The 18,612-nt window shown below is 46.6% G+C and overlaps 1 protein-coding gene across 1 annotated transcript; it reads right to left on the reverse strand.

The window, feature by feature from the left end:
* Positions 1-349: 349 nt before the first annotated feature.
* On the reverse strand, positions 350-18,004 carry LOC144134327 (uncharacterized). The gene is made up of 10 exons (XM_077667265.1): positions 17,997-18,004; positions 17,605-17,705; positions 15,119-15,322; positions 11,710-11,873; positions 9,595-9,735; positions 8,293-8,469; positions 6,980-7,139; positions 4,588-4,683; positions 1,805-2,135; positions 350-413 (listed from the first exon to the last, which is right to left on the reverse strand). The coding sequence occupies exons 1-10, from the start codon at positions 18,002-18,004 to the stop codon at positions 350-352; spliced, it is 1,446 nt and encodes a 481-aa protein (XP_077523391.1).
* Positions 18,005-18,612: the final 608 nt, after the last annotated feature.

The raw sequence follows: 18,612 nt of genomic DNA on the forward strand, positions 1-18,612 counted from the left end.
AGGGCCCGCGCTCACATTTTTTGTGTTTTCGGTGTGTGGCATGTAAGCGTGTGCGGTTACAAAAACTATCCCCCATCCCCCATGTGCACGTTTGTATCCTAGAAGAGTGCCGAGTGGCACCGGAACGATACCCGCAACCGCACGCGGAAATCAACAGAACACAATCTGCAGCAAGGTGCCAGCTGCAGACAGGCACGTATGTACATGAACCTACGCATTCAATGGGAAATGTCCGGAATGCAGCTAATCTGCTACGTTATGTCACATCACATGACCCTGCCAACAAACAAAGGCAGTGGAAAATATAGACAACCCAAATAAAGTCAGTGGGATGCTGCACTGACCAGCACTAGCCGTGAAGATCAGCCGCAAGCTGATCAACCAAGCTCGCTGCACAGCTGAGGCCTCCGTACCTGGACCAGGGGTCCCACCCAATAGACCTCGAGACACAGCACTCCTTGTAGAGAAAATAGACGTCTTCTGTCTCTCTCTTTCTCTGAAACTTATCGTTCCATCCATCAATGTGACAACTTCTTCCTTTGCTTGTTGTAATACATTAGTTCGGTCCGAGCTCTTCCAAGCCCTTGACATCAGGATAGACGCTTAGATTTAGTATGGCTGCCCCTACGGGCCTTGTGTCGCTGAACAATCCAAATCGCCGCGAGAATTTCGAATCTTCTATATATACCATTGTTTTTCTATGCCGCTGGAAAAAGCGTGAGTGAATAAAGCCTTTCATCGGCCTGGTTTCGCAGCGATGGGGGAAATGTCGGCCATGGTAATCACCATGTTCACGCAGAATTTCCCCGGACACTCTAGTTTTCTCAAAAGTGAAAGTTTACAATGTCCCCATTAAACTACGTGGTGCTATCTTCCGGCGGCCAGGAAACGAGGTTGATTATGTGCAAGAAAGCTTGGCATGATGGGTACAGATACTGCTTTCGGCTAGCAGAGGGTCGGAAGCCATTGGACAGGGGTGAGGTGCGTTCGAGACGTAAAAAAAAAAAACCGGTTAGGGCATTGGAAGAGCGCTCCTGCAGCAATGAAGGCTGCCAAGAGTCAATGCCAGAGTTGCATAGTAAACACAGCGCAAAAACACGAGTAGCGCTTGTCCTGCCCCAATGAAAAAATACGACAGAGCTGGTACCAATGCCCGACGATATTTTCTGTCGTCCTGTCGCTACGACATATTTTTCTGTCGTATTACGGAGTTGTCGTGACGGAACTGCTTCTGTCGTTACGGCAAGGAACTGGAGAATACTACAGAAAATCTTGTTGTCACGAGAAGAATTTCTGTCGTTCGGTCACAATATACTGCAGCGAACTGTACTGTGTGGACAAAAATTGTTCTTCTACAGCGGTTGCTTGTCTCGTCCTCATTGTCTCGCGCTTCTGCATTATGTTCTCCGTGTAACGTTGAGTTACCGACATGCCCATGCCTATTCGATTCTGAAATGCACAGTTTGACGGCATTGGGGACACACAGGATTGCGATATGCGGGAGCTACAGCTTGCATACTGCAACTCCTTGCTGGCTGGCGATTTAGAAGCATTGGAGACAAGTAATCATGCATAAATGCGTCACTATTCTTGGTGCGTTTGACCTGCGCGTACGACATAAATCATCATTTGCACACAAGCACACATAAGATTGCGAGTTGCAGGCCATTCAAGCAAGCATAGTGAAACTATAGAGACACGAAAAGCACCAGCGTCGGATTTCACCAAACCCCCTTCCTTGTGATCTTCCGTGCTTACGATGTTTCACTATGCGTATGTACGAAACTTCACTATAGCTGCAAACCTTAGACTCAGGTAATACGTACGATAGCGGAGGTAGTGTTTTGTGATGGGCAAGGACATGATGCCGCGGACGGATTCCAAGCAGAAGTCTCCGATGGGATCTTGGAGTCTGTACTGGCTCAAGGCCAGCGTAATCATGGCCTGACCGTGGGCCAGGGGCAGGAGTTGGTGGAGCAGACTCCAGGCCATCAGCAGCCGAGAGTCTTCGGGTGCCATGCGATTCTTATCCATGAGCAGCACCACGATATCCCCCGGGTTGTCCCACAGCACGACCGTGTCCGTAGCCGTAAACAAGTTACGCGTATATTGCGTGATCAATTCTTCCCAGCGGCCTAGAAGAGACAGCGGGATTATATAACCATCAATATTTTTTGCTGTTAAGAAAATTTCTCACGTACAGCCTAGGTAGAGAGTCATATTGCACGGTTGTCAGTACTGCTGACCAAGAAAGTGTACACAAACAGCCCAATAATGAAACCAGGGCTGTCAACTGTTTCAGCACCATTAATACCATTAATTCAACTACAGTGTATGGCTTGACATATATTCTTTGTATTTACAAATAAAATCTTTCACTGATAAAAATGCTCGGAAAGCACTTGGCAGCAAACATGGATATGCGTAAACAGGCTCGAAATTGAGGTAGCATTATTGATCTCATTGCTGAGCTCACAGTACGCATATGCGAAGCAGCTGGCATTATTGTCTCCACGTCAACCGAACACGCGGGCGGAGTGGTCTCGAAACGTTGAAGCTAACTCTGTAGGTACGGGAACAACGTAGCGCATCTTGTTGTGGCTGAAGTTCCCGCCGTTGGTGTGATTGCGTTGGTAGAAGCGTCCCCTTTCAAGGTAGAGCCGCCGTCGCGGTGGCTCAGTGGTTATGGCGCTCGGCTGACGGCCCCAAAGATGCGGGTTCGATCCCGGCCGCGGAAGTCGAATTTCGATGGGGGCGAAGTTCTAGAGGCCCGTGTGCTATGCGATGTCAGTGCACGTTAAAGAACCTCAGGTGGTCGAAATTTCCGGAGCCCTTCATTACGGCGTCCCTCATAGCCTGAGTCGCTTTGGGACTTTAAACCCCCATAAACCATAAACCATCAAGGTAAAGCCGTGGTCTGCGCATGTGTACGCGCGTGCACGCGCACGTATGCGTGTGTATGTGAAGCCGCCACCCCAGCGCCCTTAGCGTATTCGGCACCTACCACGAACTTTCCGGGCCCAGAAGGTGCCTCTTCCGGAGTACCTTCCGGTCGGTGAGCCTCCGGGCACGCATCGATTAAATGTGTCTCTCTTCGACGAACCTACAACCTCCATCCATCCACCCAACTACACTACACGGAAGCTCAACCACCACCCAACTATCTATCCATCCCCATCTTCCAAAACGTTTACCCACAAGCAGCACGAGCTGTAGCGGGACGATAAAGCTACGCTGATATCAAATTTAAAGAATCTTTGTAAAGGGACCAATGTAAAAGCTGGACGTACAGCAAATACGGCTAACACAGATTTGTCACATCACATCGCATGATCGCGTGTGCATTTTTCAGTCGAACCTTTGGTTGTGTTCTGTGTGGAATACACATCACGAGAGGAATAAGATAAAAGTCACTCACTATCTTCGTTACGAATACTCGTAGCACCTAAGACCGGGTGAGACGCTTCTGAAGCGCAAGTGCAACTCTTGTTTTGAGGAAGACAAATGAAGAACCGTCATGCACCGGTCTGTCCGAATAGGGGTGTAGTCTTTGAGCCACGAAACCTCGCCGAAATAAGCTTGGGGTTGCTTAAGGACTCTACTGCACATAAATAGGCGTGCCTGCTGGTGACGTACATTTCTGAATAATCGAAAACAAGAAAAATTGTCAGTATTCTCTTATCGTTCGATTACGCAGTTGTTTCTTCATGCATGCAGGATTTCCTTAGGGGATCAAGCGAAATTGAGTTACAGTATGTAACGGTGTGGCCTAGTTAGACTGGATCATACCAGACTACCGCTCTGCTTGAAGGCCCAAGAAGATCACTGTAAGGAATTGAGATGAACTACAAAGACGACAGTTGAGACGAACGCGCCATCTTCGTCTTTCGTCTTAATTTTTTAGTAGGCATTCCTGTACCTTAATTATTTTAGTCTACTTGTGACTACAAGCAGAGCGGCTGCCCACAATGTAGGTATATGGAGAAAAAAACCAAGGGTTGAACTGCGCAGTAGAAAACAAGTGTGCAATAAGTTTTGAGTGATAGGAAATGTTAGCAGCAATCGAACAGAATCGAATAAAAACGGAAGTCATTTAGTTCATATCCAGCGGCCGTTAACGATGCTCATACGATAGTGGGCAGCGTTTTCTTCTGTCTCGGTTATTAATAAAAGATGAGACAGATGACATTGTTTAAAAAAAAACCAATTTAAAGGGGCTTTGAAAATCGATAAGGCTTACACGCATTTTCTCGAAACCCTCATTCCTGCGAAGTAACTGCGAAGAGTCCAGTAGGAAGTGAATATCTGAAAAGTATGATGCGCTAGTTAAGACCCTCACCATGTACCATACATCCCACCTCTCCATCTGTATGACTCAGAAGGTGACTGAGGTGAACGCACTGTACAAAAAAAAAACGAAAATAACGCGTAGAAAACGCAGGGAACCGTACTACTTTCACTCTCGGCCAAATTTACCCAGTGTTATCAAAGACAGGATAACGTTGCTTTATGGCGGGAGCTTCGAACACACGTTGCGTGTTATGCTTCACAATGGGACCTATAGTACGAGGCGAGGTGTATACGTACCTTTTGAGACGTAACCTCTCGTAAACTTTCCAAGTTCGTTCACGAGCGTCGACACGGTTCGCTGGTATGTGCGCACCTTTTCTATGGCCCGTCGCACTGCCCAAAAAGAAAGAGGAATGCGTGCTAATCATCATACTTTATTGTCTCTTAAAGGTCCTGGGTTGAGTATTACATGGCGCTGAGGTTGGCGGGATAGGGAGGTGCGGGAAGGAATAAAGCACGTCCGTGGTGATATATTATGCAATAACAAAACACAAAAACGGAGGCATATTAACGACATACATTTCTATGAAACCGCCTGTAATGAAAGCACAACATGAAACGAAAGGAACAAAAAAAAACATGCGATTTAACCCAAGCTGTGACCTTGTCGCAGTGCATCCGCCTTGCATTCGGGAGGTGCTGAGTTTGATCCCCAGTGTACATTTAGGCTATTTACCCGAATTGGTTGTGAGAATTGCAATGTGCACAAAATTTGCGAGGGAGAGCGACTCAGAGCCAGCACTATTAAAGATGAGGACCGCGACAACAAGACGTGGCAGTTTTTTCGATAAGCATATGTTTCGAAAATGGTAGGTATCGATGACTGGATGCTACAATGTCGATACCGTTCCCCATAGAAGAAAACGGGGTCATCACAGGCATCGTCTAAGGCGCGAAGAGTCGCCAGCGACATCGGCATCGCCGCTCGCATCTCCACGTTGAATAAGGTGACCATGGCCCATTTCAGAGAGCAGCCACTGCGTCATGAACATCACCCGCATGGCAGAAGCGTGGCCGAAACAGAAACGTAGGGCCGACTAGTCCAATCAGGGCCAAGGAAGAAAACAAATAGTCCCTCAAATATTTGAGCAGTGTTCTGACAGTTTCTTAAATACACTTACTGCAGTCATTGAAAATGTAGTTAGGGACCGCGTTTTGTAAGTACAGTGAGCGTTTGATTCACTGGTTAAATTAGAGAGAAAGTCCGCGCAAACAGAGCTGTGCGAAATGGTGGGCCACCATTCGTAAACATGCCGTCCGCCGAGTCAGCCTCCTGCTGCGCGGAGGACACTGGTGCTCTTTACTTCTCAGAGATGGAGCCACCTTTGGCGGGGTGAGGAGAGCGGAGGAACACGTTTTGTTACGCACGCCTTTTCTGATTGGCTCAGTTCGCTGAAGCCTTCACAGCGTTGTAAACGACTTCTGAGATGGAGTGCACTCAATGGACAGCGATGAAAGCAAAAGTTTCCGTTGAAGTAACACGGTGGTTTGGGCTCGTTGATTGCTATTCATAATAGAGACAAGTTTCGCAGCATGAATAAAACGCACACAGAAGACAAGGAACAAACAAGACAGGACTGTGTTGCACTTCCAACTGATTTTATGTGAAAAAGCTCGACATTTAAATACATTCAGTTATCATGAGGTGAAACCTAATCACAATCATCCAAAAAAAACTTTTCTTTCTCCAGCAATGACAGTGAAGGCGTGCTGACGCAATTGTCACCGGCTTTCCTAATAAAAAAGACTTCGATAATTTCACGCTGAAGCTTGTCCTTGGCGCGACCCAGAAACTGCGCCTTCTTAAATATAGGTTTGCATGCAAACCTATGTTTAAGCCGGTGACAGTTGCGTCAGCACGCCTTCACTGTCATTGCTGGAGAATGAAATGGCTTTTTTGAATGATTGTGATTAGGTTTCACCTCATGATAACTGAATACATTTAAATGTCGAGCTTTTTCACATAAAATCAGTTGGAAGTGCAGCACAGTCCTGTCTTGTTTGTTCCTTGTCTTCTGTGTGCGTTTTATTCATGCTGCGAAACTTGTCTCCATTATGAAAAGTTTCCGGTTTCTACCAACCATGGGGACGGAGTCGCCATCGGCCGCGGTTATGTTGTAAATAGGAGAAAAAAACCTGACTTGCAGCTATTCTTTTGGACGAGCTCGAGAAGGCTGCATATTAAGGGAAGCGACACCCTTTATACGCCATATATTCCACCATATATTCCACCGTATATTCCTTTCCTTTACACTGTTGACTACCGGAACTAATTGCTCATTAATATCTACCTGAGCGCGGGCATACTGGTATAAAAGAAAAATCAAACAAGCGCAAAGCGAACCAAAACCCGAAGGCACACTGTATTACCACGGTTTCCTGTCCGAGCTGTCTATCGATTGAGCTCCTCCTCGGCTACTGCTGACCGTCCGAGTCGGCTGAGCTTTCCTTTGAAAATGTATGCCTCCTCTAAGACTGGACTGAGTTAGAAACTACTTTTATTTAAATCTGCGCCAACACGAAGGGTTACTCTTTGCACACTTCGTTAGCATTGTTCCAGCGCTAAACAATGCGATCAAATGAAATTGCTTTTAACAGTGGTGTTACTGCACAGTCATGGTGTACTTGCCTATGAACTCGCTTCGGATGACGCGAGAGACTAAAGCAGCAGCATCCAAACTCGGCTCGTAAAGGCGCACGTAGTCCTCGTAGAGCCGAGCCAAGCTCGCATTGTCGTAATTGTGGTGGTTATTCTCCATCCACTCCTCGTCAAGCGTATGGATTTGCATCTGTGGAAGACCGCGCATGCCATCGAATTAGCTGCGTGTTTCAATTAGCTGCGTAGCTCAGTGGTCAGAGCGTTCGGCTACTGATCCACCGCGGCGGGTTAAATGTTAGCCCCATGCGTAATTTCCAACTTCGCTCGAAATCCATAGATTGTCGAAGAATGAGAAGGAATGAGACTACAGTTGGCAACTGAACGTACTTGGTCATCCTTGTCAAGAAAACAATGGCGCAATCCCAGCGACTTGTGCAGGTGGAATAAATTGCTAGTAGCGGTGACCAGAAATCAGTCAAAGCTTATCTCTCGCAAGGAAGATGAATTACAAAAAAAAAAATCAAATAGGCGCATTCGATTTCGAGCGAAGTTAGAAATTACGCATGAGGTTGGAATGGTTAGCACCATGCGTAATTTCTATATTCACTCAAAATCGAATGCGTCTATTTTATTTTTTCGTTATTTATCTTGCATATGAGTTGCAAGTTTTAAGTGATTTCTGGTCACCGTTCCTAGCATTTCATTGCTGCTGCACAAGTCTCTAGGAATGCGCCATTTTTTTCTTGACAGATCCATGTGGTTGGAATGGTTAGCTCCATGCGTGATTTCTATATTCATTCCAAATCGAATACGTCTATATTATTTAATTTTTGTCACATTTTATTTTCCTTATGAGATACAAGTTTTAATTGATTTCTGCTCACCGTTCCTAGCATTTTGTAGCTACTGCACAAGTCTCTAGGAATGAGCCATTTTTTTCTTGACAGAGTTTCCTGAGTAAGTTCAGTTGCCAACTGTGCTATTATTCTCTCTCATTCTTCTCCAATCTTTCAGCGGTGCATTTCATCCGTATTGCTTAAGGAATTCGACCAGAATTTAACTCAATTGACCCCCCCCCTCCCCCCACCCCCCCCCCCAATGGCGCACAAGCACTGCAATATCTTTGTGCTCACTTTCTTGAGTCTAATCCCTTTTAGTAGTTCTCACCTTTCTTACTGCACTGCCAGATCAGGCTTTACTCAATGCACTGTTTGCGGGACCTGTGCTCTGATTAAACTAAAGTAATTAGTGTAGGGACTCGTGTTCCGGACTCGATCTCCAACAGTCTCCCTGTGCGACGTTTGAACGGCCGTTCGTATACTACAGCGGGGAAGGATACGTACGTCTAAGACTTTCTTGGCGATATGGGGCCTCCTGGTGTAGCCGAACCTGACGAAAGTCGAGAAGCCGTATTCCAGGGACAGTCGCGTGATGCGGTCAGGAATGTCGAAGTTGGGGTCTTCGGGAAAGTCGGCTGCGTCGAGTCCGAGGGCGCTGAGGAAAGACCTGAGCGACTCCACCTGGACATGAGAGGGCGTCAAACCCATGCGTTATGAACTGAGTAACTGATTGGTGTTTATTCTCGTAGAAACAAGGCATGTAGTATGAGGACAAAAAGGAAAATGGGTCCTATATCTTATGACGGGAGCAGTCGTTAAAAAGAGTAACGCTGCGGTGTAGGGTTTAACGTTCTTGCGATACATAGATTATGGTGGATGTCGTAATGGAAGGCTCCTGAATAATTTCAGAGCCCTTCATTAAAGCGTCCCTCGTAAAGATCCCCAGGTGGTCGAAATTATTCCGGAGCCCTCCACTACGGCACCTCTTTGTTCCTTTCTTCTTTCACTCCCCCCTTTACCCTTCCCTTATGGCGCGGTTCAGGTGTCCAACGATATATGAGACAGATACTGCGCCATTTCCTTTCCCCCAAAACCAATTATTATTATTATTATGGCTTTGGGACGTTAAACCATATATAACCGAACGTTAGTACTCTATAGCGTATGTTCTCGGCGAGAGGTAACCAATATATATATATATATATATATATATATATATATATATATATATATATATATATATATATATATATATATATATATATATATATATATATATATATATATATATATATATATACTGTTCCTAAAACACCGTTCCCAGAATCATACATAACAATTCTGCTCAAAGCATGTTTGAGCGGGAAACCGTTTAAGAACGGAATTTTTTTCAGACAGCAACACTGCATATACCCGGAGATCACCTGACGGCAGTCTTGTGTTTTTTTTTTGCTAATAACGTTTTTGCTATAGTGAAAAGCGTTGTCCATTGGTTTTCTAAGGCACTCTTAACTGTTCGATGCGATCGATGGAAACACTTTAAAAGAAAGATTTTTTTATAGAAAGACATTTCTATAACAGAGTTTTGCAATGCCTCAATTTTCAAAATTTTTCTCCGAGAATGTTGAACACGTCTTGATCAACAGTTTGAAATGAGATATGAGTCTGTACTTTGCAGTGAGATTCCGAAGTTCTGCGTGTTTGTTCTGCTTCTCCACTTTATTTTTTGGTGTCCGACATTTTTTTTATCGAACTTTATATTGTGCTGAACAAGCTACGTTGCACACAGCTATAGGGGAACCAAACCTCAGAGTTTTCGTGGCTGGACCCGAGGCGCACGCAGGCCTGGTACAAGCCGGCAGCCTTCTCGACAGCGCGCTGGTTTCTTCCCGGGACGTGGAGGCTGTAGAGCATGGCTTTGCTTTCTTCCCGAGTGTGGTAGTTGCTCTGATAGGAAAAAAAAATTGGAGGCCGCTGAAACTTCGTCTTTAAGAGTGTGACGCGACAGCGCGTCGCAGCGTTGCCGAGGAGTACACGGAACGCCATCGCCCGTTCGGCGCGACGCGTGGCCCGTTGGACAATTTAAGGAAAGGACGCCTGTCTCTCACATATCTCGGCGGACACCCGAACCGGGCCGTAAGGGGCGGAAAATGAAATGAACAATTGCTTTTAGGGAAAGGAAATGACGCCTCTCTCACATTTCTCACTGGACACCTGGATCGCGCCGTAAGGGAACGAAAAATCGACCGATCAATCAATCAATCACTCAATCAATCAAACAGTCAGTCAGTCAGTCAGTCAGTCAGTCAGTCAGTCGTCAGTCCTTAACGCTGTCGCGTTAAAATCCCTTCCCTTACAGCGCGGTTCAGGTGTCCATCGAGATGCGCTATTTTTCGCTCACGGCCAAAGACGCCAACGCCGACGACACCGGCTTTTTTGCGACACGAGCTCCTTAACGCTATTGCGTTAAAAAGACAATTCCAGTGGTAAGACCATGCCGTGGAAGCACCGTCATCCTAGGTTAGCTCACGATATGGCAACGAAAATCAGTGTGTAGATGGAAGCATAGGCAATTTGCATAAATGAGAGGTCAGAGGAAATTCCAGCGTTCAATTACAGAGGGGAAAATACTACATTAGGAGATGTGTACCCGTGCGCGACGTGCGGCTGTTTAGGTACACAATGAGGATGAGTATACGTGGCTTGACTTGCTGCCGCGCTTTGTCCGCACGCTCCTCCGTCCGTCCGTCACAGTTCCCTTTAGAGTCTGAGCCTTCTCGTTCCATTTGTCCACAATGTGTTGAAGCGTTTCGGCCAGCGAGAAGAACAACCACCTAAATATTCGAGTTCGATTGCACGTTGCAAAGCGTTACAGTTCTATCAGCAACTGAAACGCATACACTACGGAAATAATCACATGCAGACAGATTTACCCAAATTGATTATGGTTTGCCACGTATCACACCATATGTAAAATGCTGAACAGGTAGCGTTCAGTTGGTTGTCACCCTCAGGACTTACAGCGTTAGACACTTGACTATTGTCTGCAGATTAGCATATTTTAAAAGCAGTATGGTTGGCAAATTGCAGATGTATTAGAACAGTAGGGGCCCAATAAAAAAACACTCTTGGTACACCAAATGATACTCTCTCAGTTTCGAATGTAGACGAGTGGAAATAAACTTAATAAAGAAAACTTGATATTCAGTTCACCAGCTAGCAACAGTCGGGGTTAAGAGAAGAAAAAAATCGACCAATTAAGCTCCGGTTGAAGGGTATGACAGAACAACTTTATTGGTTCCTCTTGAGCGACTCTGAGTGCATGTCACGTTGCATATCACGTTGCATATAACGTTGCATATCACTTCGCAGATGCCGACACTGTTCATTATTTTATTAATTTTATTTTCATTCACCTGTTTCTTTTTTTACTTAGCCTAAGGCACGCAAGGCCCCTCTATATCAAGTCGAACGAACGCTTCTTAGTGGACGTTGTCGAAACGGGCAATGAAGAAAAAAAGTTTTTCACGAGTGCTACAGCTCCGGATTGAAGGGGCAGCGGCTCGAGTCTCGGCTCGCCGATTTTAGCGCATTCGCTTCTCTTTGTTCAGAGACATTACGCATTGGTGGTGAAATGACCTCCAGACCAAGTCAATCAATTAGGAATTTTCTGGTGATGTTATCACGGTTGTACTGTCTTCTTTGTGGGGTGTTTCAAATACCCACGCGAGGTCATGTCATTGTGACGTCACGATCGCTGCGACCGATCCCGATTTTTTCGAGATGCTAACAACTACGGTGTGCGGGACATTCCACGCTATCGCGCCAGAATGGTTGAGACGCCCTTCATTAATATATATACGAACGGCTGCTCGGCAAGGACGTTGAACTTTCTCTACTATAAAGGCAGCACACACTCACAGTGGATAGGACGTCGATGAGGGGACCGTTGAATTTACTGCACACAAAGTCATAAAAATTCGAACACGGAGAGTAGCTCCAGTCCAGCGCAGAGTTGAGGAGGTCTGCGGCAACACGGTCCGCATCCACACCGTCCGGCAGCAACACCTGTTCCTTCTTGTTCACTGCGGACACTGCAGGATGAACGAGCCTTGCGTTTGAGTAGGTACGACATGAAAAAATTGAAAATTGGCTTTTGGGGAAAACCCGCCGCGGTGGCTCAGTGGTTAGGGCGCTCGGCTACTGAGCCGGCGTTCCCGGGTGCAAACTCGACCGCGGCGGTTGCGTTTTTATGGAGGCAAAACTCTGAGGCGCCGGTGTGCTGTGTGATGTTAGTGCACGTTAAAGATCCCCAGGTGGTCGAAATTAATCCGGAGCCCTCCACTACGGCACCTCTCTCTTCCTTTCTCCTTTCACTCCCTCCTTCATACCTTCTCTTACGGCGCGGTTCAGGTGTCCAACGATATATGAGACAGATACTGCGCCATTTCCTTTCCCTAAAAACCAATTATTATTATTATTTGGGGAAAGGAACTGTGCCTTAAGGGAAGCAATAAAGGAGGGACTAAGAGAAGAAAGGAAGAAACAGGTGCCCTGTCCTCTATTCCTGTCCCCTCACCTCTTTCATTTCATTTCTTCATTCTGCCTGATGTCCTTTATTTCCGCTGCCCCAGCTCAGGTGCTTCACTATCGATGGCAGATGCCGGGGCTAGCAAAAATCTTTTCCTTCCTTTTTACTATTATTTTTAATAAAACCACTACCACCACCAGGTGCCGTAGTGGAGGGCTTCGGAATAATTTCGACCACCTGGGGATCTTGAACGTGCACTGACATCCCACAGCACATGGGTGCCTTAGTGTTTCGCCTCCATCGAAACGCGGCCGCCGCGGTCGGGTTCGAACCCTGGTACTCCGGATCAGTAGCCGAGCGCTACTGATCTGGGGTACCCGGGTTCGAGCCCGACCGCGGCGGCAGCGTTTATGCGCAAGTCACTGATGCTCGAACCGAGGTAACTTGACCCAGATATCTTTTAGTCCGACAGGTTTAGAAGCCTGACCGGGAAAGAAATTGTACCTTCGGTCACAAAATTCGCTCACTGTTTGGGAAGGAAGTGTCGTCACCAGACCGGACGTGACGTCACGTCCGCTAAAGTCATGAGCAGCTATTGCCAACACAGTGTAATCAGGCGTCCCTCTGAATATTTTTATTCTGTCCTTGTACAGACTGTTTCACGTTTAGAAGGAACACGGCAGCACAGGTACATGTTCCGCGGATCGGCAGTGCGTTTAACAACACCCCCTCCAGCTAGGTTGACCTTTGCTTGCGCCAATCGGCTGCTATGTGTGGCGGCGATGGAGTCATTGGCGCTCCGTGGGCGCTCCGCGTTCCCGTGTTCCATATAAGTGGGACACAATTTGTACACTCATTTTATACGTTTGTGAGTTCCACGCTTATGGATTTAAAGATCATTTAGGCGCACAAGAAGGATGAAAATTTCGGGAATTCGAAATCGAATAACGTTGATTCCGATTTCATGTAAGCTCCTTGCTATCACTAGCGCAGCGTGGGTGTGTCTAGCCTAGCTGATTTTACAAAGAAGATGCGTTGTCCCACCTGGACTCGAGATCTCTTTTGCGAAACTGTTCTTCAGCACAAAGGCGATATTTTAACCAATGTCTGCGCCTCGAGCTCCAGCTGCCGTTTGCGCAGTGTTTTGCATGGAAAGGAAACGATGAAATGGTGATGAAAAATCACCTTACCATGGGCCGATGGGATCCTGCGGTGAATTTTTATCCATCGCCAGCGTTTTGGCTGCTTTGGGTTGAGTTTATTTCTTTCCAATATTGTTATTTCTTTTTAGCATTCCCAGCTTTTTACAATTCATAGGTCTGGTTCTAACAGCGCGACCCGTGTTTTTCCTGCATAAAAATGGGAAGCCTTTATCACCAATAAAGAATTGTCAGTTCGCGCTTTGTGAGTCGTGTCATTTAATATTTTGTTTCGGGCTCGTCACTAGAGTGCATAGCGCGTTGCATGCATGATGGGCGACCAATCTGGCAGGTTGCTGCTGCCGATTGCAGTCGACCAGTTGAGTTCTGAGCAAGCGAATAATCTCTACACAGACGGATACTATTATACAAAATATAGGGAATATTGAAATATCGGGACTGGTGAGCTTCTAGCCGGTGACACTAAAGGCCGGCTCTGAAGAATAAAACATTTTTTTTTGCAGACTCCGCTACAAACCAAACCTGAAGCCGGCATTCTTTGCTTCCTAGTTTGTACAGCCCTTGCGCTTTTATGCTTTGTCACGGGAAGCACTCGGCTTGGAAAAAATAAAAAAATGCACAGGCGATTGCGATCATAGGATGCGATGCGACCGATGTGCTTAGCAGTACTGGTTGTGTATTCCACTTTTACACTGATGGCGTTCCCTTTGCGTCTTCTCCTTTGACTTTTTCCGGCGATTTTTCGGTCCGCTGCGGCGGGCACTATGGCGCATGGAGGCTTTTCACTTGCAAGATTTCTTTGGACAGTCCGTAGACTCTCCATTGACTTTTATCTATAAAATCTATAGACTTTCTATAGACAAATTTTATGGGCTAGTCTACAGGCAATGAAAACCTATTGAGAGTCTATGGACTATCTACAGATTGATGGCCGTACACTTTTAGTAGACGTTTTTCAATGGCAGTCTATATACTATGAATAGACAAAAAGAAATATCTATAGGAAGGCAATAAAGTTCATATGAAGTCTATAGACAATCGACAGATCGTTTTATAAGAGTTGGAGGGTATAGCACTGGGTGGAGGCTCGTCGCTAAGGTGCATTTTTACTGGGGAAAGCACCTCCGGTAACCACCGGAACATGCTCTGAGCGTGCTTCCGGGTCTTCAGCTTGCTCGGAAGGTGCCCTGACCCGTTCCGATGCTCTAGGGGTGCTGACTGGTGTAGGCTTCACACGTACACGCAGACCTCGGATTTTTCGCCGAAATAGAGTCATAAGCTAACGCAGCAAAAACAAAATGGTGTTCACGTAATATAAGGCGGTTTTAGCATGAGCAGTAAAAGAGTGGTGTGTCATGGGGTCATATGCTAGGCAACCGTGGTCATGTGTACAGGCTTGATGGATAAGATGAAGTCGACTAAGGTTATCCAACGGCATGAATGGTTGTGCAATTCATTGATCATGGGAACAATGGGTCTACCGACAGATTAGGGCATCACTTTTGCTGGCCCCGTCAGGAAGATGCTTGTGGTGTTAAAAGATGCTATCTCAGCATAACAAGCCTGTCGTAGCTGAAGACGTAAAAGATACAGCCGGTCTATTTTTAGCTCATACGAGCGAGAAAAAGGACTGACGCACCGGGCATCAACTGTGGTGGAAGGGGCGCCAATTCTTTCCCTCCTCCATGGGGCACCTTAACGCCGCCGCCTCCTCCGACGTTCGGCCTGTTGCGCAAGCGTCGAGGTGTGGCACGTCGTCGGCTGGTGGCGCCACTGTCCCTGAAGCTGTCGTCTTTGCCTTCTGGGTTGCTCCCGACGTCATCGCTGTAAACTCTGCCGTCATCTGCATAACACCAGGCCATTATAAATCAAAACATATTCGCTAAGCATTTTTTCCGGATGACAAAACGTTGTATTTTCGCGAATGAAGCAACGGTAATGGAGGGCGAGGTATCGTCTTTTGACATGTTGGTTATTTGCCGAATTCCTATGCCTCAGGGAAGGCAGTTAATTTCACAGTTGAAGACGAGAACAACCATACCCTCAGAATGCTACAGAACATTCCTTCGCATTACAGGAATGACAACATCGTTGTCATGTGTACAAACCCTTTGCAGCAACGCTCAGTCTTTGCGTCTTCGCGACAAAAAAAGCAGAGAACTGCTTCTGTCATGTCAACGAGACTGCTGAATGCAACCCAGGTAACGCAGTCATGAAGACTTTGCGTAGGTGTGACAGATTCACCAATGGCGCACAATATACACGTTCTGCCAAGCGTCTACAACGTGGTCGTCATAACGTGGTGTGGATGGTGTTTCTCTGTTAATAGACACGACCTATAATGGAGGAGTGACACCAGTTACCGAGAATAAGATGCCATGGGTTGTGTTCAAAACTTCTGTTTCATTTTCGATCATCATTATGGCACGTATATACTAAGTTCATACCACTGTATGCTCAGTGAACATCATGATTATCAATATGGTATGCAAAGCCTCTGTCTGTAAAGTTCCGAGACTGCGTCTATTAAAAAAAATGCGTTTAGCATTAAAATAATTTGTGCAGCACCCTTTCGAAATAGTTCCTCTTGCAGTCTATACACAGCTTCCAACGCTTCTTGAGGTCTTTGAAACAGTTGGAAAACAATTCTTTTGGCAGGGCTGTCAGCTCCTTTGTCGTGGTGTCTTTAATGGACTCCACACTCTCCATCCAGCGACCTTTTAAGCTCTCTTCGAATGAGGAAACAGGAAAAAATCGCATGGGAAGAGGTCAGGCGATTATGTGGATGGGGAAGTGCGGTAATGCTGTGCTTGGCGAAAACTTTTGTCACGCTGAGAGCAGTGTACGGCCTTGCGTTATCGTGGAGAAGGCTCCATGGTCCAGATGCCCATAAGTCAGGGCGACGGCGTCGCAGTGCATCACGCATGCGTTGGAATACGCGGATATAAAACTCCTGATTCGCCGTCTGCCCTTGTGGGACAAACTCGTGGCGTATGACACCTCTGGCCTCAGTAAAAAACTATCAGCATCGCCTATGTTTTGGTCTTCTGTCGCCGCACCTTTCTCGCTGCCGGACAGCTTGTGGACCGCCATTCGCGCTCTGCCTCTTTGTTTGATGATTGTATTGAAAACACCATGCTTCGTCTTCAGCAATGATGCTGTCGACGAATGCAGCATCCTTCTCTGCCTCGGAGAGCAAATCAGCGCTCACTGTTGACCGTGTGTCCTTCTGTTCCTGTGTGAGGAAGTGTGGCACACGTCTGGCATTCAGTTTTCGTTTCCTCAAGTCCTCACGCAAAATTTGGTGGCATGCTGTCTTACTAATGTAGAGAGCATCTTATTACATGTGTACTTTTAATGGTGCGGTCTTGCTGTAATACTTCTCTGATCCGAGCCACGTTGTTCTCATTCTCTGAGGTTGAAGGACACCCCTGCCTTGTGTCGTTTTCCACCGATGTTCTCCCCGAAACGATCCTGTTGTGCCACTGGAAAACTCGCGCCCGCGATAATGTCTCGTTGCCGCAAGCGTCACGAAGGAACTCACACGTCGGTGTAGCTGTCTTGCCAAGCTTCACACAGAAGTTTATGTTTACAGGATGTTCGAGGTGGACGTCCATCTTTCCACATTCACTCACAGTCGATAGCGGAAATGACTACTGACAACGTAATTTTCTACATGTAGTGCCGTCTAGCGACTGCCACAGCAATTAACATAAATAGCTCAGGTTAGCCCGAAAAGATGCCGCTACACATACGCACGAACATTTCTTTTGGGGAATCATTTCTAAAGAATAAAATAAATCAGTCTGGGAACTTTACGGACAAAGGTTGTATATAGGTGCATCCGTTTATTAGTAAATTGACTTTTCGTTCATGTACTTCACCCATTGCTGTTATGATGAACATTTCCCGCGCTAATAACTAAGCCTATAATTCATTGGACGGCTACTCTACGTTAGGGGAAGATCAATAAAAAATGCCGTTTACACAGAAAAAGATGAAGACGAGGCTTATATATACATGGCGACCGTCCCAAGCTCTCGGTGGGTGATATTGGAGATGAGTGACCAGCTCGCTTCTTTTTGAAATTTACACTGGATCTTTCGCATCGACGTTCTCACCCACCCAGCGTTGCAACGAGGACGACAGCGGCCAGGGCGACAACTCCGACGAACAGCACAAAGATGGCGATGCCCGTGATGAATGTCTTGTACTCGGAGGCCCCCCTGCACGATTCGCGTCGGGCATGGTTTGTGTTGATCTTAGCTCGTGTCTTCAGAGCCCGTAGGAAACACAGAGCATGAAATATATTGGCGGATACCACACATTCTCTGCACACTTAAAACTAACAAACTCCTCTTCTGACTAAAGGCTTGAAACTTTGAATGGAGTTGAATACGGCGTCCTCCCGTCTTGTGGGGTGCTATAGTGAGTTGGCTGATAGGTGGTGCTTATGAACGTCAGGGCTTCGCATAGAGCCTTCACCATATATCACAGCCGCTGCACGCATACCTCACCACACCATCCCCTACAAGTTGCCCGGCTGCCACCGCATACTGCCACCTTTTGACTTCATTTTTCTTTCGAGCAGCAACGGACTGGGACGGGCTACCATGTGACATCGTCAACATTGCTTCATCGTCCACCTTTCAAGAACGTGTAACCGCCACCTGCAGTGCTAAATAATATTCACTGCTTGTTTGCTCATTTTAATAAAATCCCACCTCTTATGTAATACCCCCCCCCCCCCCTCTCTCAACAAAGGGGGCCTTTATGGTGAGAAACTTAACTGAACTGAAAACAACGCCGGCATTTCCCCCAAACCCGCCGCGGTGGCTGTGGTTAGCGCACTCGGCTACTGATCCGGAGTTCCCGGGTTCGAACCCGACCGCGGCGGCTGCGTTTTTATGGAGGGAAAAAGCTATGGCGCCCGAGTGCTGTGCGATGGCAGTGCACGCTAAAAATCCCCAGGAGGTCGAAATTATTCCGGAGCTCTTAACTACGGAACTTCTTTCTCCTTTCACTCCCTCCTTTATCCCTTCCCTTACGGCGCGGTTCAAGTGTCCAACGATATATGAGACAGATACTGCGCCATTTCCTTTCCTCAAAACCAATTATTATTATTATTATTGT

The sequence above is a fragment of the Amblyomma americanum genome, chromosome 5 (genome assembly GCF_052857255.1).
Source record: "Amblyomma americanum isolate KBUSLIRL-KWMA chromosome 5, ASM5285725v1, whole genome shotgun sequence".
Taxonomy (NCBI): Eukaryota; Metazoa; Arthropoda; class Arachnida; order Ixodida; family Ixodidae; genus Amblyomma; species Amblyomma americanum.